The sequence below is a fragment of the Melospiza melodia genome, chromosome 8 (genome assembly GCF_035770615.1).
Source record: "Melospiza melodia melodia isolate bMelMel2 chromosome 8, bMelMel2.pri, whole genome shotgun sequence".
Lineage (NCBI taxonomy): Eukaryota > Metazoa > Chordata > Aves > Passeriformes > Passerellidae > Melospiza > Melospiza melodia.
The window spans coordinates 18,228,103-18,255,416 of record NC_086201.1 but is presented as its reverse complement, the minus strand read 5'-3'; the positions used below and the strand labels follow the sequence as shown (position 1 = coordinate 18,255,416).

The 27,314-nt window shown below is 35.1% G+C and overlaps 1 protein-coding gene across 4 annotated transcripts in view; it reads right to left on the bottom strand.

Annotated features, from left to right (window-relative positions):
* The window catches only part of SCN2A (sodium voltage-gated channel alpha subunit 2), a 73,469-nt gene that overhangs the window by 11,070 nt on the left and 35,085 nt on the right, over positions 1-27,314 (bottom strand). For 2 of the 4 annotated variants that reach the window (XM_063162024.1, XM_063162023.1), the window contains exons 10-21: positions 26,728-26,934; positions 24,988-25,278; positions 21,482-21,862; positions 20,381-20,513; positions 18,639-18,877; positions 17,612-17,785; positions 15,522-15,878; positions 13,410-13,889; positions 4,213-4,333; positions 3,694-3,848; positions 3,134-3,307; positions 952-1,074 (exon numbers count right to left, since the gene is read on the bottom strand). In XM_063162024.1, coding sequence (XP_063018094.1) covers positions 952-1,074; positions 3,134-3,307; positions 3,694-3,848; positions 4,213-4,333; positions 13,410-13,889; positions 15,522-15,878; positions 17,612-17,785; positions 18,639-18,877; positions 20,381-20,513; positions 21,482-21,862; positions 24,988-25,278; positions 26,728-26,934 — 2,835 coding nt within the window. The remainder of the gene's footprint in view (positions 1-951; positions 1,075-3,133; positions 3,308-3,693; positions 3,849-4,212; positions 4,334-13,409; positions 13,890-15,521; positions 15,879-17,611; positions 17,786-18,638; positions 18,878-20,380; positions 20,514-21,481; positions 21,863-24,987; positions 25,279-26,727; positions 26,935-27,314) is intronic. The other 2 variants (XM_063162026.1, XM_063162025.1) reach the window with 1 other exon arrangement.

The window sequence follows — 27,314 nt, the reverse complement described above, 5'->3', positions numbered from 1 at the left end:
ATCTACCATGTCTGGTTGTTCACTACTACCCTTGAGAGAAACATTTCTAGAGCTTTTGAGTCATGGCTGAGTACACCAGGTCTTTGTCCATTTCAGTGCACTAAAGAAGTGATTTAAACTGACCACTTTGACTTTGCCCTGAGACACACTGAACATGCCCTGTTGGGCAGCTGAGGGCCTCAGCTGTGGTAACTGATAAGAGTGGTAACAAACAGCTGGGGTCAGGAACTTCTCAAATATACCAGCAAAAGTCTAATATGTTTTCAGGCTGCTTAGTGCTCTATAGATTATACTCAACATTTTACAAACAATATGGAAAGCAACGGGCAACCAGAAATCACTAAACCAGCTCCACCTCTGATATGCTAGAAAAGTTTTCTTAAATAGAATGCAATGTTTCTAATATGAAAGATAGAAGGTATTTTAATAGTGCTAATTTACTTATTAACAGACAAATTAATTTAAAAACTTTTAGTTCTAAAAGACTTTCCCAATTTATATATACACAATACTATGTTAAAGGATATAGATTATGTATGATAGCCCAAACTGGTACAAAATACACATGTGCATGCATACATGGATGTATGCACACACACTTTTAAGAGGAAGTATTGGAGCTTTTTTAAACTGTTCTGACTATAGCAGGATTTGTTTGTATAGGATAAATTCAGTAATATTGCATAGATCCATGCAGTTGATAAATCCTTGGGCCCTCCATGAAAGTATGAAAATGGGGAAAGGCCAAGGAGCCTCATTAAGTGTAACAATATGTGCAATAACACATGAACTCATATAAGCAGATGAAGCCTTTTGCTTATATGTTAGTGATAAATGTGAAATATAGAGGATGGTAGTGTAGCATTTCTGCATGGATTGGTCGTTGATTATTCTGCATGCATTGTTTCCGTGGATGCATGCATTATTTCAGATTCTTTCACGTTGTCTTACCCTCATCCCTTCAAATCGCGACAAGGCTCTCAGAGGTCTCAAAGCTCTTAGTGTCCTAAGGGATTTAATCGCACCAAGTTCTGAGTAGCCCAAGGCATTAGCTGTTAAGCTAACCAAAGAGACCTACACAAAAACAGAAAGGCAATATTGCTCATTCATCTCTATATCCTTCTGATACATATGGTGGGAATGATGTGTGCCCTGAACTTCTCAAGAAGATTCAAGGCTGGACCTCTTTCTCCAGGAAACCCTCTATAATGCAGAAAAAATTTTATGTCAGACAAAGTAGAATAAAAGGATATTCTAGGTACCTGTTGATGAAATCATGTTGATAGCATGGTATAAAAGTGCCTCCTATAGTCACATAAACCAGTCAACATTTGGTGGGATTTAAACAAAAATGAAGTCACATGCAAAAACAAAACACCCAAAAGCTGGGTGAATTGGAATGGACAATTTAGGTCAGGACTTCCCATGATATCTTCAGGACTTGATGAGAATGTAAATGCTCTCAAAAACCACATCCAGACCTTGCTTTTGGTCAAAATGTAAGTTTCTAGTGTCCAGAAAATCTTATTCAACAGCCATAGCTACCAGTGCTGTTCAGATTTAACAGGACTAATCAAGACTGAGAACCAACTGTTTGTTAGACAATGGTAGAAGCTTCACTGTTAGGCATATCCACACTTCATTACATTCCCTGTGACTCCTTTAACCACTTCATCAATTCTGGCTTGCATAACGCTGGTCTGGTCTGCAGGCAGATGAGTAAATAAACTAGAATAGCTGTAAAATAAATAATACAATTATCTTTCATCAATAATCCTTGGAAATGTATTTCTATTAGCCATTGGGAAGGAGTGACCCTAATAAATCAAAAATAAAACATATCACCTTCTATTTACGTCTATTTAATGCCCTTCCCTTCCATCCTTCCTGCTCTCGCAATTCCTTCATCTCCAAATTGTTATTTTGGCTTTTTTATTTCAATCCCCTGTCTATAGATTAAAATGAATGCCTCAGATATTATTTTTTGTTATTTTAAAAAATGCACCAAGATAAGGTTGACATGAAAAACTAATAAGCTAATAAAGCTAGTCATAGAAGTAACTAAACTCAACTAAAAAGATTATCAAATAAGAATTAAATATTTGTTGATAAACACAAGTTCTACTGGTCGTGGCAATTTACACATCAGATGATTGAGCCAATACATATTTTACAGAGGTATAGACTCAATCATAAAATACTATATGAGCATATAGTCATGTCTTATCATAGGATTTGCAATGCTGCTCTGGATTTACAAAGTATAGCATTTTCCAAGCTCTGTGTAATAAAGAGCTCCACTGTAGTTTTAGGGAGATATTAAGCAATTTCTACAGAATTCTTGTGCTTTTCATAATGCACAAATAGGTGGTTTAAGATATACCCTTAACTTGCATTCCATGGGAATTACATCTGTGGAGCTGAGAGGTAAATCAGGCTATTGGGGATGGAAGGGAAATGAACATCTGCGATGTGGTCAAACATCTGTAGTCTTCCATTTATGCCACCCAGTACTTTACATACATTGTTGAGCATGTAGACCTGAAATTACAATGCACTTCTCACTAGGTCTCCTTCAGACAATGTGTAGCTGCTCCGTGGTAGTGCAGCCTTTGGAAAATCATGTGGGAACCCATTCCAGGGGGGCTTATCTATGGTTCTCTGAACTGTCTCTTTGAGGTCACGCCCATGATACAGTGAAAAGTGCAAGAGTACTGAATAGTACAATGGAACTGACAATTCCAAGCAGTATTTTCCTTTCATTTTGCACAGAGTAAGTGACAGGACACTTACAGTAATTCATTAGAAATTAGAAACAGTTTGAAAAATTGTTTCCATATACAAAAAAACCTGAAGAGGCTGAACAGCATCTTTTCTATACCATCAAAAAATGATAGGAAAAAGCATAATTTCAAGAAAGAATTACAACTTCATAAAACTAGAGAATTTTAAAAAAACATTTCTAGAGAAATAAGTATATCCAAATTTTTTTCCATTCTGAACAGAATTATAAACCACACCACCACACCAGTTAAAATAGAGTTTTTGTTGAATAGAACAGAAATCTTTTCCTGAAAACATAATATTCTTTTTTTAAAGCCTATCGTACAGGACATACAAAAAGAATACATACATCAACAATCAGGAAGTCCAGCCAGCACCATGCATTAGTGAAATAGGTTTGAAAGCCATAAGCAACCCATTTTAAAAGCATTTCCAGAATGAAGATATAGGTGAAAACTTTGTCAGCATATTCCAGCATGGTCTTGATAGTTTTACGTTGCTCTATGTAGATATCTTCAAATGCCTGGAAACAAATTAAAACGAAGTTTGAAGAGTGGTCCTACAGTAATTTTTTTGTATTGCTGTTCAGCTCAGCTGAAAGATGAATACTCTTTGGAACCAGCCTTATGAAAAGTATTAAGTGAAAGCTGAAGTTATACTTGAGGGAAAGATACGTGCCTTATCATCATGTATATTTTTTCAATTCAAATTTTTTCCTTGCCATTCCTATAGGACACTGCAAATTGTGAAGACATTTAATTATATCTTGCAGATATATATTTATATTACAACATATACTAAGTTGACATCAAATTCTAATTTGTTACCTGCAGCTATGTGATTAACTGTAATTTTAAATGCTTGCTGTTTAAAATCACAATAGTCACAATAGTTCCACACTTAATTTACCAGAGCACCGCTGCTGAGAAGAATCATGAAGACTATGAAGGTCTCAAACCAGTTGTGTTCAACAATCTTATAGCAGGTTTTCCTAAGATTCCACCAGATTTTCCCCTTTCCTTCTTCTACACTGACTTGACAGCATTTGAATCTCCGTACACACCCTAAATGTGACAAGAAATTTTAAGATGTCAGAATAAAGTAAATATTCATAAACAATCACAATGAATGTTAATAATTTGACTTATTTCTTATCATAGAGCTGGTGCATTAGATCCTTATAATTCCTCTTTGAGCATTTTTGTTTAGTATTTGAATTTAAATCTATTTATCTTTTGCAATACCTTCCAAAGAGAGAGAACACTCAAGAGCAGTAAATCTATGGCAGTAACTCTGAAAGAGTTACTAATACTATCAGATATTACAACTATAATCACTAAACTTCTTTTGATTTTGAATAAAAAGAGAATCCTGCACAAATCTACACAACTAGGTCTATTTATCTTGCCTTTATTTTGCTTTGCCTACCTTCTGTAAAACAAGCTTCTGGCTCTAGAACTTCTTCTGGTTCTGCTTCTGGCTGTTCACCTTCTGGAGGTAGTCCAATATCAACTGTGCTGCCTTCTGATGAACTGGATGCATTCAATTTCTGTGAACGAAACCCCACATAATTATTTTTTCCAGTTTTATTATTTTGAACAGAAATTTATGTTAGAAATGTATATCAAAATATTTTGTATGTATTCAGTGCTGTGATACTAAAATAACTTCTTATCTACAATCTATAATGCCAAATTGCTCTACTACAGGTGAGGTCACAAGATTAGAAACTACATAACATGCATTTTCCCTATTGAAAATGTTTTGATATTTTCATACAAGGAATTGCTGAAATTAGTAGAGTATTATTCTAAGCCACACATAAGAATTTTGAAGTGAAATTTCAGTAAGCTAGGAATGGGTGCTTTCCACATTTTGTACTGTTTAATTATTCCAATCATGTGGCTGCATTTTAGGTTACACTTTAGATAGCATGTGTTAATACCAATAAATTTCCAAAATCATGACCAAACCAACAGCAAGCTGCACAGATGTATTTTCATGCCTCAAGTAAATATTATTCTAGCAAGTCTGTATAAAGCTAAATCTAAAGTTTCAACATAATGTTTTCATTATTATTGACATGAAAACACATATTATGAGTTTTACAGGATAATTTAATTATCTTTATTTCCAAAAGAGCAGCACATTACTTTAGGAGCAGTAGCTGATATTTTGCATACTCACTTGCCAATGCATTTTCTGAATTTATTGTGCATTTTGAAACTACTTATTACTTTGGTACAGTACACATAGATGTCTAATTACTATAAAAGGCCAAAAAATTTTGAATGTCTAAAGTTAAAACAAATTCTTTTAAACAATATTGTAATAAAATAATCCTGCATCAATAAATCATATCAATATTATAATCCAAACCTTAAAAATTATTTTTTTACACCATCATATGATGCTGGCAACAGACAAATATGAGTACTATAATAAGTAAAAGTAGTTTGATTACAGCATTCTATGACTCTTCTAATGTTATCACTATATGGAGTATAACATCAGTAAAATGGCTGCATTGATAAGTAGCTAATCTTGTAAAGGGAATGATGTAAGCAGATTTAGAATAGAGTCTATAGGGAATTAATATTAGACAGAGATGTTCTATGGTAACATTAAAGATATATATTTTTGCTGACACTTAAATCTGAAGTTAGAGGCATTATTCCTTTAAAACATTCCTGAGCAGCTTCAAATTCTATACAGTTTTTTCTAAAGAAAATGTAAGCAGTATTAGTCTGTGGATACAAAAACTAACTTGAGACATTTAATGGAATTTTACATAGCAACAAATATTCAGTTTGTTCTTCAAACAAAAAGAAGATTTATTTCTTTCTCCCTCATTCTGATTCTATTGAATCACACTGACAATATATTGTGTTGTGATTCTGACATAAGCTTAACTTTGATTTTTGTGTACCACGGTTCACTATAGAACACATTTCAGAGGAAGGCTGAGCAAATGCAAACATGTATTGGAGGGTGTATTATGCACCTAGTTTCAGTGCTATCTGCACACCCATTTCATCTATGCTGTTTTGAATTTCCCAGCTGAGAAATTAATATCTCATATTTCTGCATGAGTATAAACATCTGTTGAGGTCAGGCCCAATGTACAAAGAGATGGATGTACACATTTCTGCAGATCATTTTTGACAAATTTCAGATTGCAATATGTTTGAATTATAGATAATACATGGCAGTTTGATCATTGTGGAATACTGCCTCTAAAATGGAGAAACTAGAAAGTATGGGATAAATACTGTAGTCATCAAGGAAGGACCACAGCATTTAAACATCAGTGGAAGTCAATCATCAGTTTGAGGAAAAGCCAGAAATACCATAAATGCAAGGTACATTAAAAAAAAATTACATATTATGTTAAAATTTACCATTTATCAATACAATACAGTAAATTATTTTAAAACTGAGAAATGACTGTTTTTATTACATAGTGTTTTCTTAAAATGTTGCTTGCATCATTCCAATCTGGAGAGCATTTCTAGCAGAATGCTGTAGGAGTAGCAGAGCAAACAAAAATTATGAATTGGCTGAACCATAAGTTTGAGAGACCTACTGTCCATTCTTTTACAGGAAAATGAAGAGTTCAGTGACTCAGATATTATGCAGTTAGTTTAATGAGCAAAAAAGGGTAATGAATTCCTATTACTGAAATTGCTTAAGACTAACAGTTAACTCAGCATGGAAGATTAGATATAGCTACTATAAGGAGAGATCACAAATATCAGATAGAAAGGTAAAAAATGATCAATAGAATAGCAAATTATCAGGAACATCAAAAAGACAAGTTTATCTGGGGCACTGTGTATGGTGAGATGTATCTTTCAAGTCTCTTCTCAATAAAAATCTGCTATGCTTCATTTACAGAGCTGTAACAATAATCATAGGAGTTAAACTGAACAGAAAAATCCTAAATTGAATTAACAGCAGCTGATACTTGAAATGCAACTATTAAATGCCTCATCCCACTGAGAACTCAGTTACTCTTCTGCTGATGTAACAGAGTATTTCCTTAGCATGCTGCTCTATTATACCTGAATTCGGCCCCAACCAGATCAGAATATAAAGAAAAGTATTACAAAAAGTTATTCAATAAGTTCTGTCTGTAAAAGTTCAGTATCATTTGGGAAAGAACAAAAACTAGAAATTTTCAACAGTAGAATTTCTTTTTACAGTTTTCTTTGTTATTTTTAATACTGAATTTATTGTATGACATTGTGTACAAAATTTATAAAATTTCGTATGCATTAGAAACAGCTAGAAAGATTTTATGATACAACATCTCAAGATTTTATCAACTCAATTAAGTTCAGTATGCTAGGAAAACTTTTCATTAACATTTACATATTTCCACAGCAAACTTATGCTCTGGCATAAAGCAACTGACTCAGGGACTTGTTACTGGTTTCTATGTATTCAACACAACATGACCTGGCAATGGATCATGTTATTGCTATCATGTTTGTCCATGCCTTAATACATAGGAAGACTTTTTCTGGCACTTACTGTGACTTACCAGCGTTCACACATATGGAATCCAGTTGGCTAGCTAGACTACCCCAACTGCAGACCCTGAGATGTTAGGTATGTAGCATATATCCCACTTCTTTACCTAAACATATCTGAAAGTTACCTTGGTAGCTGGTAAATTGCTCTCTGCTTACCAGCATTACAAAAACTGAATTTAGGCTATTTAGTTAACATTAGCTTTTTTTAAAAATGAACCTATAGAAACGAGATAATAACCAAACCCAAGCATCAGCTTTGATCTAATAGTAAGTCCATTTTAAGCTTTTTGTTATACCATGAGTCTAGATTTCAAAAGGATTCAGTCATGCAGATTATAAGAGATTTATCAGGATCAAGCGTTAGACACTCTTTGAGAGTTATGAGGAAAGAAATTTTCTGAATAGTATGCTAAGAAAATTATTCTCAGAGAAATCTGTTTTCTGAAACCATAAAATGTACATACTCTACCTCCTTTTCGAAGAAAACAGTAAGGGGACAAAAGTAGTTAGATGTTTCTAAAGCAGCAGTATACTGATTATCCTAGAGATTTAAATATCTTTTACATCACATGTACCAACAGCCTTGCCAGACATGCTTTAGTCAGCAATACAGAACAATATGAGATACAGATTTTAATTTAGCTTTCAAGATAGGAAAGCAGCTTGCCTATCAGAGAAGCATTGCAAAAAGCAGCAGCCAAGATTAGGTCAGGAAGTTTTTGACATAATTACTTTCTGAACCTTGACAACATCGCATAGATTCATACAATTCTGCTTCACTTACAGCCAGGCCACTTCTAATATTTCTTTGTTTGTTCCAAAGATGATTATCTGAGAGTAGATGGACAGCTCTTAGCTTAACATTTTTAACAAAGGCTGAAATTTCATGATTGGCCAGGATGCCACTAATAGATGTTGAAATCATAATTTAAGGGATTGAAGGAGCAAAGAGCAGGACAGACATAAGCAGGAAGATGGCGCCAAGAGAAACCAACATTTTGATTTTGCTTTCAATTTCCTTTCCTCCCAAATACCTGTGAAAATGCTAAATAATGGAAATTAAATTGGTTTAATTTTCTCAGTGCTGTCTGGATGTCAGTATGAAACTGAAATGTTCCATGATATAAATGGCAATATTATATCCAAACTATCCAGTCTTTTTCAGTATGGCTATATCACCTATGAAATCTTCAAAGTGGTAGATATCTTTGTGATTCCACTGGTGTAACCAGGTGGAATCTGGATTTCACTCTTTCTAATGCTTATAAAATAAGGCAGAATAACTCTCTAAGTATAAAAATCCAGAACACTGTAAATCAAAGCAAAACAATTTTGTGGTGATTATTGGTTGCAAAAACTGAAAAAACCCAGTATCTCTAAATTATAGTCCACTCTGGACTTTATTGATACTCATAATTCCTTTGATCTATTTATTAATGAGAATTTATTAAATGAAAATATTTGCAAAAAAGTTGTATGCAAGCAAAAGCATTTTAAGTAGCAGTGGTAATATGTTCCAGTGGGAAAAAGCTCTCCTACCAGTACCTACTTTAAAAGGCTCTTTAATTCATATAAGCAATAGTGAAAGGATATTTCTGAAAGAGAGTAAGGGAACAACTGTTTGCAAATATTAATTAAGCAAAATTTCATTAACTTTAACATTAACAACTTAATATCATCCACAGTGAATCACAATATGCTAATACAATGTTACCAATTCACAATACAAAGCCTAAATGCTTCAGAGTATCAAGGGATTTTAAATAATGAATATTTTTAAATCAAAATACATCTTATCAGAATAATTATTCTTTACAAAATATAAGAGGAAAAGCTCTGGAGTAAGTATGTTTTAATTCCACTGATTTACAAAAGTGAAAGCAGCAACTGTGGTGTTGTAAATATTATGGCATAGTTTAAGATGTGAAATGTAAATCACACTGAAGCTGAGGAACTTCCGCACATTTTGATCCAAACTCAGTAGTTTATTTACTTGAATGCTAAACTTTGTTTATTACTGATGAGATGAGAATAAGTTTCTCAAGGCAGACAATTTTATCTATTTGGGGAGGTAATAATTTTTTGACCATAAATTAAAGAGCTATAATAAGATTGAATTGGGCCATATCTTTCAATCAGTGTTCTCTTTGCAACTCTAAGCCTAAGTGTGAGTGTAAGTAAGAGCAGAACTGATCTCTGAATGTTTAACCAGCCAAATAACAGTTTTGTATGAATTCTTTCAACCAAATTACGGTCACATGCTTTGACTGAAGAAATTAAATAATTTCATGCTTAATGGTGCTCCAAGTACTGCATATTAATCTCCAAAATAATGAAATGCTTATACAAGTACTAAAGAAAAGCACTTCTAAAAAAAAAGTGAAAAATAAATACATGACTATGATGAGTTTGCAGGTTACCTCCATTATAAGTTAAAAGACAATAATATGAAAGTTTTCTAAAACAGCTAGCAGGTTTTCATTATCAACACAATTTACGGATGAACTTATATATAAATATAAGCTTCTGATGAGAATTGTGGCATATGTGTTACATATCCTGCCTTCCCTCAAAGCAAAAGAAAACCCTTCAAACACAGAATCCTGAATTCTATATCATCAAGATTAGGAGAGGTAGATAGCATGCACTCCAAAATACTATTAAAGTTTTATGGAGAGGACCAGAACCACAGAAATCCTGGGGCTGCCGCTCTTGCCTGCCCATGCTGTGATGCGAGTCCCGTGGCTCAGCAGGGAGCAGCTGTGCATGTTGGTACTTATTGCAATGAATGGGACAGGATCATAGCTGAAGAGCATGCAGGCCAGTCAATATTGGCTAAAAGGTGATTAAATAGGATATAGAGAGATGTATAACTTGCTTAGGTAACCTGTGTAAAACTGGTGACACGATGCTCTGCCTCGCTAAAAGGCACCAGAGCTGCCCGCTTGACTGATCCAGCTTGGTTCTACTCCTGTGAGAAGTAAGAACGGTAGGAAATGAAGTTCAGGACACAGCACCTCTGGTTTTTTGCACTGAATATTGCTTAGAGTAAAATATACATTATTAATGTCTCTGCAACAGCATTAGGAGAGCCCATTTTCTTCAAAGCATTGAAAAATATTTTGTCATTGTATATCTTGTAGTTATTATTGGCCTATAAGTTACATTTAACATAAATTAATTATTATTACCCACTATTATTATTATTTTAACTAGTTATTATACAGTCATACAGGTACTACAAAATTTTCCATATAAACCATCCTCATAGTACTTTAAAACCTAAAATGGAAAAAAAATATATTCATAGTTTCTACACTGAATAGCAGTACTGCAGCTCAGATCCACAGACCTTTATAGGACAATGGACTCAGCACAGTGTTCCCACAATTATTAATGGCCTACTTCTATGATAAAGTTTTATTTAGTATTTTTTCTCTAATTTCCTTATTATACTGTATTCACCCACTGACATCCTTAGGGACATAATGTTTTTATAATTAAATTTATTTTAGGTTTCAGTAACTTTCTAGAAAAGTCCTTGTTAATTCACACCTACTAAGTATGTACAACATTTTATGTATTGTTTCTACAAAGGCATAATCTAGTCAACATTTCTATCAAACTACTGGAAAGATACATGTGCTATAATAAAGAATTCACCAAACATTAACACGCTTAATTAAAACTTGCTAAGAAATAATAATTATTTTGTTGGAATTCAGCTTATTGCCCTATACAACAGTGAATACATGGACTTTGTTGTAGACACAGAAGCAAGCAGAAGCACACAGACACACACTCATCAGCATCTGGCTATCCTGTACAGTGTCCTCATAGCACCTGGATGCCTCGGCTGCCTTTCATCTGCAAATCTGCTAATTGAACACAATTTGATGGCAGTTCCTGACTTAGATTTTTTCATTTGTGGTGTAAGCAGTTAAGAGACTAGCAGATCAACCTGGCGACAGCAGTGTTGTATAAACAAGAAAACAAGAGAGGCCAGAAATGCAAGGCACATTATGGCATAGCAAAAAAGAGGAAACCTTATTAAAAGCCATCTGTAGTCAATTTTTAAATTTAAAAAATGCCTTCTTTTCCTATGGAACATTTTCATTACAAGAGTGTTGGTCATCTGACTAATAAGCCAACACTCCACTATATCATAAATCATGGTAGTTAAGAGTATCAAGTGAAGAGTAGGAACTAGGATTAAGATTTTAATGCTTTTGTGTCATGCTTCTGTGACTCAAATCTACTTGAACTTTAGGCACTTTTCTGAGAAATATGCTCACAATCTTTGCTTAATGCTATGTCTCTCTTAAAAATTCCTGAAACAAATAAAAATTCCCTTTATTTTTTCACCTTCAGCATCTGCATTAGCAAGAAATTTTGGCCCCAAATATACTCAGCAGAGTTTCAAACTTGGCCAGTTGGAGCTGCTTGGCACTAGCTCATCCCTGACTTAATATGCATTTCTTTGTCTTATCACCTGTTCACGATTCCTGAAGCACAACAGCATTAAGGGCCTCCAAGAATGCAATGAAGACACTGTTTTCTTTTAAATATGGTAGGTGGTGTAGAAAGCCTTTCTTTTATGGTGGAAGCTTAATGACTGGAGTTCATGCCTCAAATGTGAGACAATCTGCTTTAAAACTTTTCCTATAAGAAGTCAATATTTCTGTCATATTATAGAAGAACCCAATGAGGGTCCTTCTGTGGAGAGAAAAGAAAGATTTGGCTAATGAATACAGTCAGCAGTCACACCATCCAGTGATACAGAGAAGTAAGAGATGCACCATTGTCATACTCAGCCCTGCTAACCACCAGCACACAGGTTTGTGTAAAGCTCATCCTCCACCTCTCCTACTGACAAAGTGCTCTTGTGCAATAAAGAGCAGAACAACTGAAGGTTAAACTTCAACTGATTTGTTCTGCACCCAAGTACTGGTTTTGAAGAGAAAGATAAGTATTAATACAATCAATCTGAAAAAAAAAATTATAAGAATAATAAAGACATTTGTGATAAGAAACAAGAAAATATGACTAAATGTGTAATGCAGTCGGCACAGAAAAGGATCTCAGCAGAAAATTACTAGAATCTTACCCATATTTATACTCTCAGATTCAAGTAAGAAAAAATCACTAATGAAAGCCTTTATGTTAGTTTACATCTACCCCACAGCATGCAATACTGCTCAAAAATACCCATGCTAATGCTGAATGAAATAGCATCAGTATTAAGCATTGCACAGACTTACTCCACTTGAGCTGATGTGCCTCCACCACTTTCAGTTGTGCAGGACAAAGCAGTGGGTTAATAATACACACAATAATAATGCCTTGGCATCCTCTATAACTCTCAGTGCTAGATTGGATTTATCCTCTTGGCACCACCTTGTGCCAGAAAGAGGTACATTTTATTAGTCATAGTAAGTAACACATTCAAATATCTTAAAGCTTTGAAAATAACAATGAGTAATCAAATGAAAGGATCTTATACTAGGATATTAAGCTTTGTAACTTTTTTGCCATAAGGCCATTACTTCACTTCAGTGGTTCTGCAACCATCAGCTGGATTATACGTGATTTATTTGACATTGTTTAGTGATGCTAGTCCAGTATTCAAATGTATCTATGATGTATATGGATGCATTTTTCACTTTATAAAAAAGGTTAAAACATCAGAATGAACTGTTAAAAAAGCAGATTAAAAAACAAACTGCTCTAATGAAATAAGCATGGAGAAATTTCCACCAGCCAGACACACTTCATATGACTTCTGCTATCCAGGACTATTAAACTGGTTCCTTTGCTTGTTAAGGATTTAACTAAATAAAATAGAAAAAAATATTAATTTTCTAAAAACTTTTCTTATGTATCTTGATTGTTACTGTAAGTGCAATATTGTATCACCATCATTCAAAACTCACAACCTTACATCAATTTTCCTTAAACAACATTACAAGTTTGTATATGCTTTTGTAAAAGAATTAAAGAAAGATTTGAATCAACACTTAGAAAAAAAAAAAAAAAAAAAAAAAAAAGAAAAGCATCAGAGTATTTAAAAGCTAGAAATAGGCTTACCTCTTTGCTTTCTTCCAGGTCTGACTCACTGCTGAACTCCTCTGTGTTTAAATTTTCAAAATCTGATTCTCCAACAGCAATGGGCACTGTCACGGTGAGACTTGGGTTGTTTATGAATGACATGTAATCACTTTCATCAACAACATATTTTTCCACACTGCTGCCTATGCCACTGGTCGTTCCATTCCCGTCCTTGAGATAGGCAAGGTTTTTACCTATGTCTACTATTGTATGGTTGGAAATACAGCTGTCTTTTTTATTGTTTAGGTCTTCAAGAGGTTTGATTTCATCTAAAGCTTTCTGTTTTCTAACAAAGGCTTTTTGGATGAATTCACGCACTTTTCTCTTCACATAATCTATGCCTTTCTGAATCCTTGCCACAGCAATCTGGAGATTGTTCATTTCATTATCATCGTCTGTAGCAGCAAGGTTGTCTGAACTAAATGAGCTCAGCAGCAAGGCCAGAAATAGGTTGAGTACCTAAAATAAAATAAGGAAAAAATTACTCTTATTTTTAAGTCATAAAAGATATGTCATTAAAAGTTTTTCAATATGAGACAATTTTTATTTCACACGTAACGCTTTATTTCTATTCACCTTCCTGCTATGCTTTTCAGTTTATAATCCCTGTCCCCAACATTTTATTATCTTGCCAAAAGCACTTTTAGCTGATTTAACTGCACTAATACAGGTGAAAATCTGAGCTGTTCCTTGACTGTCTTCTCCACAATCTGCAGTAGTACAGATCTGCTCCTCAACATGGAGAAAGACATAAAAAGGCAGAATACAACATAATGCAGTGATTTATGCAAGCTGTGTCCACTGTAGTGTTCATAGGACAGTGGAATGCAGGCAAATGTCAGTCCTCTACAGTTCAACAGACCACAGCTCTAGTGACCATCTCTAATTCAGAATATAGTAAAATTTTGTATTTGGCAAATATACATGAGTCTATCTTGGTCCTGGGCAGGAACACTAGCTAAGAGATAGAGTCCCCAGATGTGGTACACCTCAATTTCAGTAAACTATTTAATCTCAGTTTCAAGCAGCTATTTCAGACTTTCTTGCATGACATTTTACAAACATATAAGAGAAATTTAGATTGCAAGCAATTATGAAAGACCATGTGCAAAACTGATTAAAAAGAATTTAATCAACAATCAGTTAAATTATATTTGCAGTTCTTCCTGTTATGCCACAGTACTCACATTACTCTGGTGATACTTGGTAGTGATGACTCTGGATAAGCATATTTATAAAATTTGTGGATCATACTAAAAAGAAAAAGGATGCCAGCACTCAAGGAGAAAGAACTAAAAATAACATAATCATGGTTTATGGCAAGTTAGTGAAATTATTCAAAATCAATATTTTGTTTAATTCTGAAGTACTGTTGTGGAAAGGATTGTTAAGAAAAATGAAAAGTATATACAAAGAAAGTGTGAAAATAGGCAAAGTGGAAGCACTGCAGAAAGGGGTATAGAAGCTGCATCAGGAAAGCAATGTTGGTACAGAAATTTCATGTGTCTTTTGGGGATGTACTACAATGAAACCCTAGTGTAAGAAATGAAAGTATCATTATTCCACATTATTCAGTACTTGTGTCTTTATTAAAAATGTTGCTTTGGAAGAATTCAGAAGCCAGTAGCAAAATGGATAAGCCATTTACAAATCATCACTTATGAGAAAAAAATTGAAGAGTCAGGCTTGTTTTGTTTTCCAGAGAAATGACTGAAAGTGGAAACAGTAAGCTTTTAAGTATTGTAAATGTTGTCATAAAAACCAGCAGTTTTCCATCACTATTGAGATAATTTAGTTTACTTGGCTGTAAAAGGTGATTTGAATTAGATGGCTTTTTAAAAGGTACTCTTAACTGTAAGTACAATTCAGCACTGCCCTTATTAAAGAGGTTATAGACTTACTGAGATTTAAAGAAAATTAGAGAAACATTCTTCATAGATAACCAAGGGGTATTTGAACCTGGTGTACAGAAAGGGCAAGTGAAATACATGATTTCCTGAAGTCCTTCTCTAGTTTTCATTTTAGATTTCTAAATCATGAAAAACAAGAGATATGTCCTAGGAGTTTAAAAAATCCCCACTGATTACTTACCACTAGGTTTCCAATCACCATGACCATCATGAAGACTGTAAGGCACATAGTTTGGCCTGCAACCTCCATGCAGTCCCACATGGTTTCTATCCATTCCCCACACAGCACTCGGAATACAATCAGGAAAGAGTGGAAAAAGTCGTGCATGTGCCAGCGAGGCAATTCACAGTCACTGGAGATCTTGCAGACGCATTCCTTGTAGCTCTTCCCAAAGAGCTGCATCCCAACCACAGCGAAAATGAACACAATGATGGCCAGCACCAGGGTCAGGTTCCCCAGAGCCCCCACTGAGTTGCCAATAATCTTTATCAGCATATTTAGAGTTGGCCAAGATTTTGCCAATTTGAAAACTCGAAGCTGCAAAACAGAAGAATGGTATATACTTCTTCGTTATCTAATGAGAATGAAATTGCCGCTATACATTGCATATGTCAGTTACCATGCGTCTGCATCATGTCTCTTGTAATCGTTCCAAGTTTTAGTTACAAAATTTCTGATTCAAGTTCTTTGTACAATACTACACATCAGCAGTGGTAAGTCCTGATTCAAGTGATTAGAAATCAAAAATAATATCTCTATGCTCGTTTCAATTACATTGAAATTATCACAAAGACTCCTATTCAGACTTTGACTCTTTGGATGACTTTAGGTATTTGTAAAGAAGTTTTACTTGTTAAAGAAGTTGGACAAAACAGTCTTTCTCCTGTAAACTCTGAGAAAATATTACTAAAAATAAATGAGCACATATGAAATGTGATCAGTTGAACAGGACCATAAGTGTATAGTCACTTCCGGATGCTTTCAACTTAACAGGCTGTGAGATGGAGGAAATGGCTTTGCTAAAAAGAGAAACAAGCTAGAGTTGTTAATTACAGACATAAAAGTGACTTGCAAGTGTCTTTAACAACATATTTTCAGTCTTTTAAAATAAATGTAATGTGTTTTACAAAGCTTGTCATGCAACATTGAGAAAAACAAGGGAAATTATATTAATAAGTACAACTTAAAACAGACAAAAATCAAATTCTTGGAAAGATACAGCAATTGTTCAGACAATTGAAAGAAGAATACTAAACTGAAGATAAAACTAAATATTATTTCATGTGATGATTTTGTTTCATAAAGAAAATATGACATAAAAACAACTTGACATAAATGTCGAGCTAAAACCGGCATCTACTACTGAGAGAGAAGTCAATCCAGACAGATTTTAGACTTCAGGCAAAGTACAATGTAATACTATGCAGATAACCAGAAAAAACTTATTTAAAACCCCTTATTTTTTAAAGGGGATGTATTTAACTTTCATTTCAAGTTAATTTTTTTTTTTTAATTTAAGGCAGAAGTTGATCTTGATGACCAGGAACTCTAGCTTCATGTCTCTCACTGTATAGGTCTTTTCAGAAGAGTGTTTGGACACTGAATTGCATGCTAGCCTAGTGTGTAAGAAAACCAAGGTTTTTCAAGTTCCTGTTCATGAAAGAGATCTCTAATAACAGACAGAAATGCTGTAGTGACTTCTGAGCAGAAAAGCTGTCAGACAGCAGAGAGACCCTTGCAGAGGATGGTACAGAGAAGCCTGGTAGGAAGGAAAAGCCCCTGGACAATGAAAAATCTTAACACTACTCTCTTGTAAAACCAACCAACAAAGGCAATTGGTAATGGAAGTCTATAAGCTGAAATTGTCAATCAACTTTTATTAATTAACTTATTATTTACCAAGCCATTCACTAATTTTCAGTCACATGTAGCTCTGTGGCTCTTGAATATTTTACTCCATCATCTAGGGAGAAGACTCTAAGAAATATCTCTCTTAGAAAAGTTAATCCTTTAAGCATACTTTTGACAAGAATAGAATTGATGTTGACAATATCTTGAAGGAGAAATAGACATTACTATGATAATATGCAAAACAAACTTGATATAATATATACATGCCATGTAGTGAATATGCAATTTAGCATTTTGTAAGTTCTGAAAAGATCTTCTGTCTCAGCCAAATATTTAATTTGCAAATGAAAAACGCACAAAATATATATGTACAAATACAAAAATGTAATCTAGAAATGTATTTTAAATAGTATATTTACCAATCGGAACGATCGAAGGACAGATAATCCTTCTACATTTGCAAGGCCAAGTTCCATTAAACTAAGACTCACAATAAAACCATCAAATATATTCCAGCCCTCTTGGAAATAATAATAAGGATCCATGGCAATTATCTTGAGAAACATTTCTGCTGTGAAAATTCCAGTAAACACCTGCAAGGAAAATACAGTTTCTTACTCCAGTTTAGGAAGAAAATATTTAAAAAGTAAAACTAATGCTATCAACACATGCTAAGTTATATTATCAGCAAGAAATTAAATCTGAACATTTTCTCTAGATTTCCATACACTGGGGTAGGAATAAAATTAATATTTGAAACTTACATAGAGTTTGGGCTACAAATAAAAAGAATGGGAAAATGTGGGTTTTATCTAGCCTGTTAATATGCACATATGCCAATACACAGAATATTATCTGATTTTAATGCTAATTTTTATCTCCTTAGAGCTCATCTTTACCCTTGGACCACCTTTTGACTTCTAGAAATAAAGATAATTGTTCCTATCATAAACTTATTTTATTAAGAAATAAGTTATACAGACAGTTGAGCAGAACTGTTCTTCTTCAGGATGACCTGTGGAAGACATTGTCATTCCATTTCATCATTTCCTTACATCTCTCACGCTTACTGGGTCTTTCCCCTCTAAAATTCCTTGAACACCCAGATCCTTAGGAGGTGCTAGTGAGGAACACAACGGGTGTGGGAATGGAACAGAAAGTTCTTATGATTTGTAACTATTCATCAAATAAAAACAACCCTCCTTTAATGAGCTTCAATGACAGAAGATGAAGATTTTAAAAATCAAAGCGCATATATTGACTCAGTAGATCTTGATTCTGTAAAGTAAGAGTGGTGAAATTTACAAATGTCAACAACTTAAATTTAAGTTCAACAATCCCAAACCTCTAAATAGTCAACTTTTTCTTTTACATGAATATGCATAAGTCACAAAAGAATTAAAAAAAAATGCATTTTACAAACATGGCACATCAGGAAAGACTTACAAGGTTTCCTACTGAAAGCACACCACTAAACTGTTCTGTCATCGGGTAGTGCTCCATGGCCATGAACAGGGTGTTCAGGACGATGCAGATGGTAATGGCCAGATCAACAAATGGGTCCATCACAATCAAATTTACAATATGTTTGACTTTCAGCCAGGGAGTACAGCAGTCCCAAATCAAGCAAGTGTTAGCAAATTTATACCAGCATGGTGGACATTTCTGTCTGGATTCTTCCAGTTCTAGAGAGGAAAATGAAAATAGAATTTCAAATATATTTCTCTATTCCAGAATCACCTGGATATTTCTTTGAAACTAAATGCTGTTTTCCAAGGTACTGTTGGTAAATTGTATTGATATTTTGAAACTGAGACTGCTTTCAGTTAAAAGAAATTAAAATTTAAAATAATCTATTAAAAAAACCCCACACACCAAAATCCATCCCCAAAACAACTATACTAAAGATTCAATAGATAAAAGAACCATTCACAAGCTAATGCTAGATAGAATGCAAAAGAGAAATTTGTCTTAGAATCCTGCCATAAGGCTGGGGATGAGGGGATTGAAAGCAGCCCAGCAGACAGAGTCTTGGGGTTATTGGTGGCTGAAAAATTGCGTGTGAGCCAACCATGTCCGTCACAGCCCAGAGAGCCAAAATCCTCCTGGGCAGCATCAAAAGCAGCATGGCCAGAGGGCTGAGGAAAGGGGTTCTCCTCCTCCAGCTGGAGTGCTGTGTTCAGCTCTAGGGTTCCCAGCATGAGAGCAGCTTCAGAGGAGGCCACAAAGATATTCAGGGGCCAGAGCACATGGCCTATGAAGACAGGCTGAGAGACCTGGGGTTACTTATCCAGAGAAGGGAAGGCTCCAAGGAGACCTTATTGCAGCCTTCCAGCACTTATAAGGGGCCTGCAGGAAAAATGGAGAGGGAGCCTTTATCTAGGAGTGGAGTGAGAGGATGAGGGTGTACAGTTTTAAACAGAAAGAGGGTAGGTTTACATTAGGTAGTAGGCAAAAATTCTTTACTGTGAGAGTGGTGAGGCCCTGGCAGAAGTTGTCCAGGGAAGATGTAGATGTCCTATCCTTGGATGTGTTCAAGGACAGGTTGGATGGGGCTTGGAGCAATCAGCTCCAGTGAAAGGTGCTCCTGTCCATGGCAGGAGGATTGGAACTCTAGATGATATTTAAAGTCCCTTTCAAAAAAAGATTTTAAAATATCCTCATGAAAGATAAGCATTTAGAGCAAGCCTGAAGTCAGACAAGTATTTAGGTCCACATGTGCACAACTGCTCTTTATTACCTTCCAATTTTCTATTTGGGCATAGTCATTTAAGCCTCAACATAATGTTTCAACCTTTCTTACAAATAATTGCTTAATTCCATGATTCAGAGTAATTGTATTTAGCCTTACAGAAAGAAGAACATGATCCCTCCTTTGTAAAACAGCAAGTCTATTGAATTGGTAGAAGGGGATTGTTCTACTGCAAGAAACATAGCCATTTTAAAATTGGAAACTTGCTACTTCTACCTCCAACCTATCAGTATGTTGCAAGATTTATCTTTTTCCAAATTTATCAGTCCCAAATTAAAAAAACAAACACCAAAAAATCCCTCCCCTAACTCCATATAGAAATCTCTTCATGTCTAGGCTGAAATAGCTGCCTTAAAACATCACTACCACTTAATGCATCACACATTTAATAGCACTTTTAAGGCACTGTCATACAAAAAATATCTGTGCTACATACCTTCCATTGTGTTTGTAAGCATGCTGGCTATACTCATTGCTCTTTGCCTTGCACTAGGGTCTGTTAGGTAGTCCATAGGAACGTGGTAAGAACTAGAATGTCTCTTTCTTAAGTCAGTTTCCGTAGTAGTGCCCTGAAAATAAAGCACTGATGAAGTAGCTAATTGATGGTACATTTAATAACACTGAGAGTTACCGTAGAGCTCTACTGGTTTAGAACACTGCTGTCCCACACCATGCTCCAGTTCTGCTGAGGCTTCACAGCAGACTAAGGCATGCCTGACTCTGCAGAGAACAAATAGTCAAACACTGCAGCACATTGCTCTTGTGCCTGAAGAATATGTTTTTAAGTATTTTGCTGAAACAGGGCTGAGATATTAAAGCAGATTTCAGACTAAAAAATGTTTCACAGTGCTTGTCAATGAGCTCTGCTCTAAATATCTTTCTATTTAGGCAGTGAAGTCTTTTTCTAAACATAAAAATGCACAGCCCACACAGCTAGCAGTAAAGGAACTAAGCATAAGTGAATTTTCTTAAGATAACTCTTAATTTAGAATAAACTATGAATTTCCTAGCACATTTTCCAGATAAATGAAAAAATATTTAGTAATGCTGACATGAAAAAACCCATAGAAAAATTAGCTATATTACAGTGATAACCCTTGTAAGTTGTACTACCAGGGTAACATCAAAAGTTTCATGTATGGACAGCAGGAAGCTAAATACCAATTTAAAATATTCCATTAAGTAAATGTAATTTTTTTTCCATTTTGATATCCTTTCTGATATACAAGTACAGAACCATCCAGTTGAGTCTAAGCATAATGAATCAATGAGTGTAAGACTACACAAACTAAACTTATTCAATGGTTTACTATGTTATTCTGTTAATTCCCAATCAGTTTGCATGCATTTTCACATATTTAATTAATGAGAGCTGGACAACTTTAATTTCTCCTTTAGCTTATAGCTGAAATACGAGAGAGGAGCATTCACAGCTTAGTCAGAAAGGTCATTGTTGCCATGTGACTAAATTTGTGGAAACAGTGACTGATCATACAGGGACAGAACATCATGCCTGAGCTATTGCAGACTTCCTTACATTGCTAGCAGTGGCTGCTTTATCAATCATCACCTCTGGCAGAAGCTGTCCCGTAGGCGATGTCAAAGCTGGTGGCCCCCCAACTAACGACACCACTCCATTGCAGTCCACAGTGCTGTGCATCTTCCCGTTTGCTGGAAGTGCAGGGACTGTTCTGGATGACCTACTGGCCTGGCTGATGTTGCTGTTGCGCCGTTCTCCGTGTCTATGAGGAACAAAGAGAGAATCTCTTCTGCTCTCATTGTCTTCAAAAGTGCTGTGCTCATCATCAGCAAAGTCATTTTCTGATCCCACATCCTTTGCTCGACCTCTGAAGCTGAAAAGACTTGTTCTGCTGTTGCGCCTTGGGGAAAACAGCGAGCCACGAATGCTCAGCAAAGACTGCAGGCAAATAAAAACAATTATTATCAGATGAAAAGAATTTAAAGTACATTTTCATACAGAGGAAAAATCCACAATGTCTTAAAGGGTAAGGTCATCTACAAAGAAATGAACTGGTACAGTCCCCCCGCTAATACACTCCCTTTTGGGTAGTAAACAAAGAGCACATAAGTGACAGACAAAGACCAGTTATTCTACTGCTTTGGATTCAGTTTAATCAGAGTAAAAGAAACTGCTTGACAGAATTTTTTCCTCTGCTCTTCTGCCTATGTTATTACCAACTGTTCACAAACTGAATAAGTATATCTAGACACTCTTTACCCCAGGCTGGCATTAGTATGACAGGCTGAGTAAATAAAATTTTAGGCAAAATTTCTGTGACCCAGTCTGCACACAGAAGTAGCTTCCAAATACTGCCTAGTTTAAAAAACATACATATCTTTTCAGATATTAAAGTAGACCATAATATAGGTTTCTTCTTTTTAAAAGTCTTAGCTATCCTGAATATGCAACAATTTGCTTGTAATTTTATATAAATAGGTTTGCTAATCTTCATCAGTTTACTCATTGGAGTAAATATTCTGCTATTGGAGGATCTCCTGTATTAGAGTCAAATTAATGCTCTAGCCTTACAATTAATTATACATGTTCTTAATTTTAATTCATATCAGTAATTGCCTTGACTTCATTGGTAACTATTAGCACCTGATTTCACCCAAGATCTCTATGAACAGCAGAGATGATACATAATGAAGCAGTGTCTTTGTTTCACTTCTGCAACTTATCTTTGTGTACCTGAGCCCCATTGTATTAGGGACTGCAAAATGCAGAACAAAAAGGCACTCTGCAAAGAACTTATCATTTAAATGTGACACAACAGATGGATACAAAAAGAAAGGGAATACACAGAAGCAAAATTGATGAGTATGATAAACAGTCATCTTAGCTCACCTGAAGTCACTTCCCTGTCAAGTTTTCTGTAGGCAGCATGGTAAAAGAGAGTTTTAAAGAGGGATTTGAGGAAAGCAATGAAGTGTTCTGTGAAAACTCATGGGAGCTTCTTCCAAGCATGAAGGGCAGCATACCAGAAAGAGCTCAAAGAAACTAGTTTGAAAATTTAACAGGAGGTTATGAATGCTGCTTTGGGTCAGTCAAAGCTGAGACTTGTTTACTGTAAGTAGACAAGGTGGGTTGGGAGGAACTTTAGGTACAGTATGTTTTATGATATTAAAAAAAAATCTTTAGGTAAATATGTTTACTAGCAGATTAGAGAAAAGCAATGGGATAGGTTAGTGCTCTTTGCAACAACATTCTTGATGAATACAGCAGTAAAGAGGTCCAAGTTAAAAATGATTCACAGTTGTGGGTCCAGAATAGGGTTTAAAAAAAAAGAAAGAAAAGAGAGAGAAAAGGGATCTAGCAAAAGGCCTTGTGGAAATCCTTTGGAAAACTGTCAAAGGGGTAAAAGGATCTCCTAAAGCACAACTAAACCAGGAGAATTGAGAGGAGAAAAAGTTATGAATATTAGGAAGAATAAGATTTCAAGAGGAATAAAATGGTCATTTACATTGAAAGAAAATGAAATGCCAAGGAAAAAGTCAAAGATTATATATAAGCCTGAGTTTTTTCTAGGAAAATGGTATTAAAAGCTGGTGAGTGGAATTTCTTTTTAGTGGTTAGAATCCAGACTGAAAAGGAACTAGGGTTGGAAAGCCAGAGGGGAGGTGATTTCTAGACTGTCATAGTCAAACAACTGTAAATGAACTTGGAGATGAAAATGTTAGAACAAGAATTTGTATGAGGAATGCTTAATTTCTTACAAGATGGATGAATTGTGCTGCAGTTGAATAAGGCTGCAGTTTGAATGAAGAGATAGGCAAGAATATGCACCTAGGGGATCAGATGGATCTTCAACATGAAGTTGAAGTCAATTGACATGTGTGGAAATTTGTATAAGGAACAGAATGAATCATGAACTAAATTCAGCAATGAAGCCTCACAGAGATTAGTTAGACAGCTAACAACATAAAACAGTGGCAGACCAAGGAGGTGGGGTGGGGGGAAGGGAAGGATACATTACTATTGAGAAAGGAAATACATTAGGAAGTGAGTGGAAGGATTGGCAGAAATAGAAAGCCAGAAACATTATATTCCCACCACAGTCTGGTCTAAGGATGACAGTCCTTAGTAAGAAAATACTATTTGAAGAGGTCTGAGCTTTTTTGAGAATGGGAGGCTGGAGAAAACAATACATGAAGAGAGTACGAACACTCATGACCTATTAAGGGATGAAACAAACTTTCTAGAGACAGAAATAGAAAAGGATTAAAAAGGCAGGAATGAGTTTAGTAATAATGACTAAAAAGAGGGAGAAAGCAAGTCATGAAGACCAGGGAAAATCGAGAAGATGGAGATAAAAGGAAGAAGCATATAGAGGCACAAAAAGGGGTGGAAAAAGGAGAGAATGTATGTGAGATCTGGATTTGCAGTGCTAAGGGGAGAGTGAGAAGTGGGCAAATGAAGAGGAGCTTTGAAAACTGTAGGAGATAACATTACAAAACTATCAAATGAAATAAATGTCTGGATGGGAGATGCAGATGGCATTCTGAGTCACTGATGTTTCAATGTAAGAGAACACATGCAGAGACACTTTGCCACACACATTTCCACCTTCTTTAAGATAACACAATTAATGGTCTCACATCAATTAATTTCTTAAATTTCACATGAGCATTAATTTCTATTAAGCATCCCAAATTTTAATATTCTTCTCATTTGAAACATTACATTTTGTATGTATGCACCCTGTTTTGAAGCTACTCATCATGCTGAATACATCCAACTTGGTGGGGAGATAGGTACATTTTAACTAAGAAGCTTGAAATACAGCTCCTATTAATTAGTATATGTAATTTTGATTTTTCACACAGGAATTCAGAGTAAAACCAAAATCTCTCAAATTCTTATTTCATATTTGGCTGCAAGTTTTTACTTGGTTAGTCTTTGATTTAGGATATTAATGAATCTCTGGTATCTTGCAAGAATTAACCAAACTGCTATACAGTGCTTTCTTTATATGATGAGTAGACAAAAAAGGTGTTTAAGAGGTAATAATACTATGGTACCTGGTGTGGGGAAGAGAATCTCTTTTCATATGTCAATCTATTCCCCTCAATGGAAAATCGGAAACCTTTCTTTTTGATGCTGTCCTCTGATTCCGATTTGTGAAATTCTTCCCCATCCTTCTCCTCGCCTTCAGACTGTTCTTTCTGCTTTTTTTTCTTTCTTCTATTCCTTCTCTCTTTAGCACTCTTTGAGCTCAGCTTTGATGCCTCAGAAGAACTTTCGGAGAATCCACCTATTCCACCTACTCCACTATAATCTCTTGAGTCAGCTGCTGCAGCTGCTGCCGCCGCCTATACACACAAGCACATGTGCAATTTACAGCATTTATACAAATACATACCCTGCTCACTATTTCAAATTTATTGCCACTCTTAAAGAAACTATTATTTTGAAATAAAAGCAGTGTTTCACTTCACCAACCCCAGCATATCATAAGAAGTGTAATTTGTGAAATACTACAGGAACCATAATTTGCCAATGCTCCATAAACCAAGAGCAAGAGTAACCCAAGGGAAAACTGTGCTGTCAAAAAAACAAGCTAAAAAACATCTGTTTCAGATTGAAGCAATATGTTGCAATGATTTTTTCATCTGAAGCACTATGTAAAAAAAAAGAATCAAGGCTCAAACAAATGGTAAAATCCCTGTTAACTGGAACCAACACTTTCTTATAACATTTTGATGGGTTTTGAATACTCCCTAGTCTATTGAAGATCTTGTGTAATGCTGATATGTCAGCTTTGCAAATAACAATCAGAGATTTGTGTTAAACTATCCACTATTACATACTTGTTGCTGTTTGATTTTCAACACATGTGGAGCATTTCATTAACATTTATTTACAAGGCGTGGTAAAAAACAAGAAAAAGAATATCTCCCAATTCCCCCCAACACATAGCAATTGATCAATGAAACAAAAAACACTGACTGCTGCCTTTAGTCATGTGCCTATATGGAAGACATAGTTCAACTTCTTCTCTATGAGGCCACATGCCGAGAAGACATATAAATTTTTCTATTAAAGATTTGAGAGCCTTCAAAAAATGAAACGTAATTTCAAAGCGGCATGTAATCATTATATTTGTATCAAACTGTTTTCTTCAGTTTCTCCACTTTTCCCAACTCTCTTTAAAATTATGTCTTTCTGCTGTGAGAGATGGGCAGGGAGTAGAAAAAAGCCAAATATTGCTGAAGGGAGTAGAAAAAAAAACTAAAATTGCTGAAGCACCATCACGTACAATAGTTTTGCTTCTGTTACTTATATAAGCACAATTACTCTTTGGATCTTTTTTCCACATCTCCACCTCCATTTCAGACAATCACAGAATGGTTGAGGTTGCAAAGGAACCTCTGGAGGTCATCATGTCCACCTCTCCAGCAGACAGGGTCACCTTAAGCAGGTTGCCCAAGGACCATATCCAGATGGCTTTTGATTATCTCCACAAGCACTCTGGGCAACTTTTTAAGTGCTCCAATAAAAAGTTAATTTCCATCTCCAATTTGAAAACCCAGTGCTTTAGCTTTTTGGTTATTATTTTTGTCACAAAATTAACAGGTACAATCAAACCAGCAAAACCAGTGCAATGGAAAACATCAGAGATTGTTTACAATATGAAGAAATTGATGAGGCAAAGTAATATATTGTTAGAAGTAGGGGAATAAAAGTTTTCTCATATGCGGACCTAAAGCACATGTTAACAGTCATGCATGGACTGAAGAAATTTTACTTTACAGGGATACCTGAGCTTCTTCCTGTTGCTTTTTCAGTTGTTCCAGCATTTGCTGAAATTCTGCCTCTTTCTGCTCTGCTTCTTCCATTGTTGCTTGATTCTGTTCTTCATAGGCCATGGCAACCACAGCCAAGATCAAGTTGATTAGGTAGAAAGAACCCAGGAAAATGACCAAAACAAAAAATATCATGTATGTCTTCCCAGCAGCACGCAGTGTCTGGAGAAAAAGAGATAATACACTCTTTAAAAAGACTTTAACTACTGTTGTATAATAAGTTAATCTCTATGTTATACTTTAGATATATAAGATTGATTTATGTTAGCACAAGATTATTCAGTTAATTTTTCCTTATAGAAATAACATTATATCCTAGATACATATGAAAAAGTTTTGTGTCTACAATTGTCAAGGTAAATCCAATTATGAATAGCTCAGAACTTATACCAGTAAGAATCTATACATCTACATTACAGCCTTTAAATTTAACAGTAGGTGGGGCCACTGATCAGCATCTTACCTTCCTGTCTCATCAGTCTCAAACTACACTGCCACAAAAATAGTGCATTATACAAAATGTTACAATGGAGAAAATTACA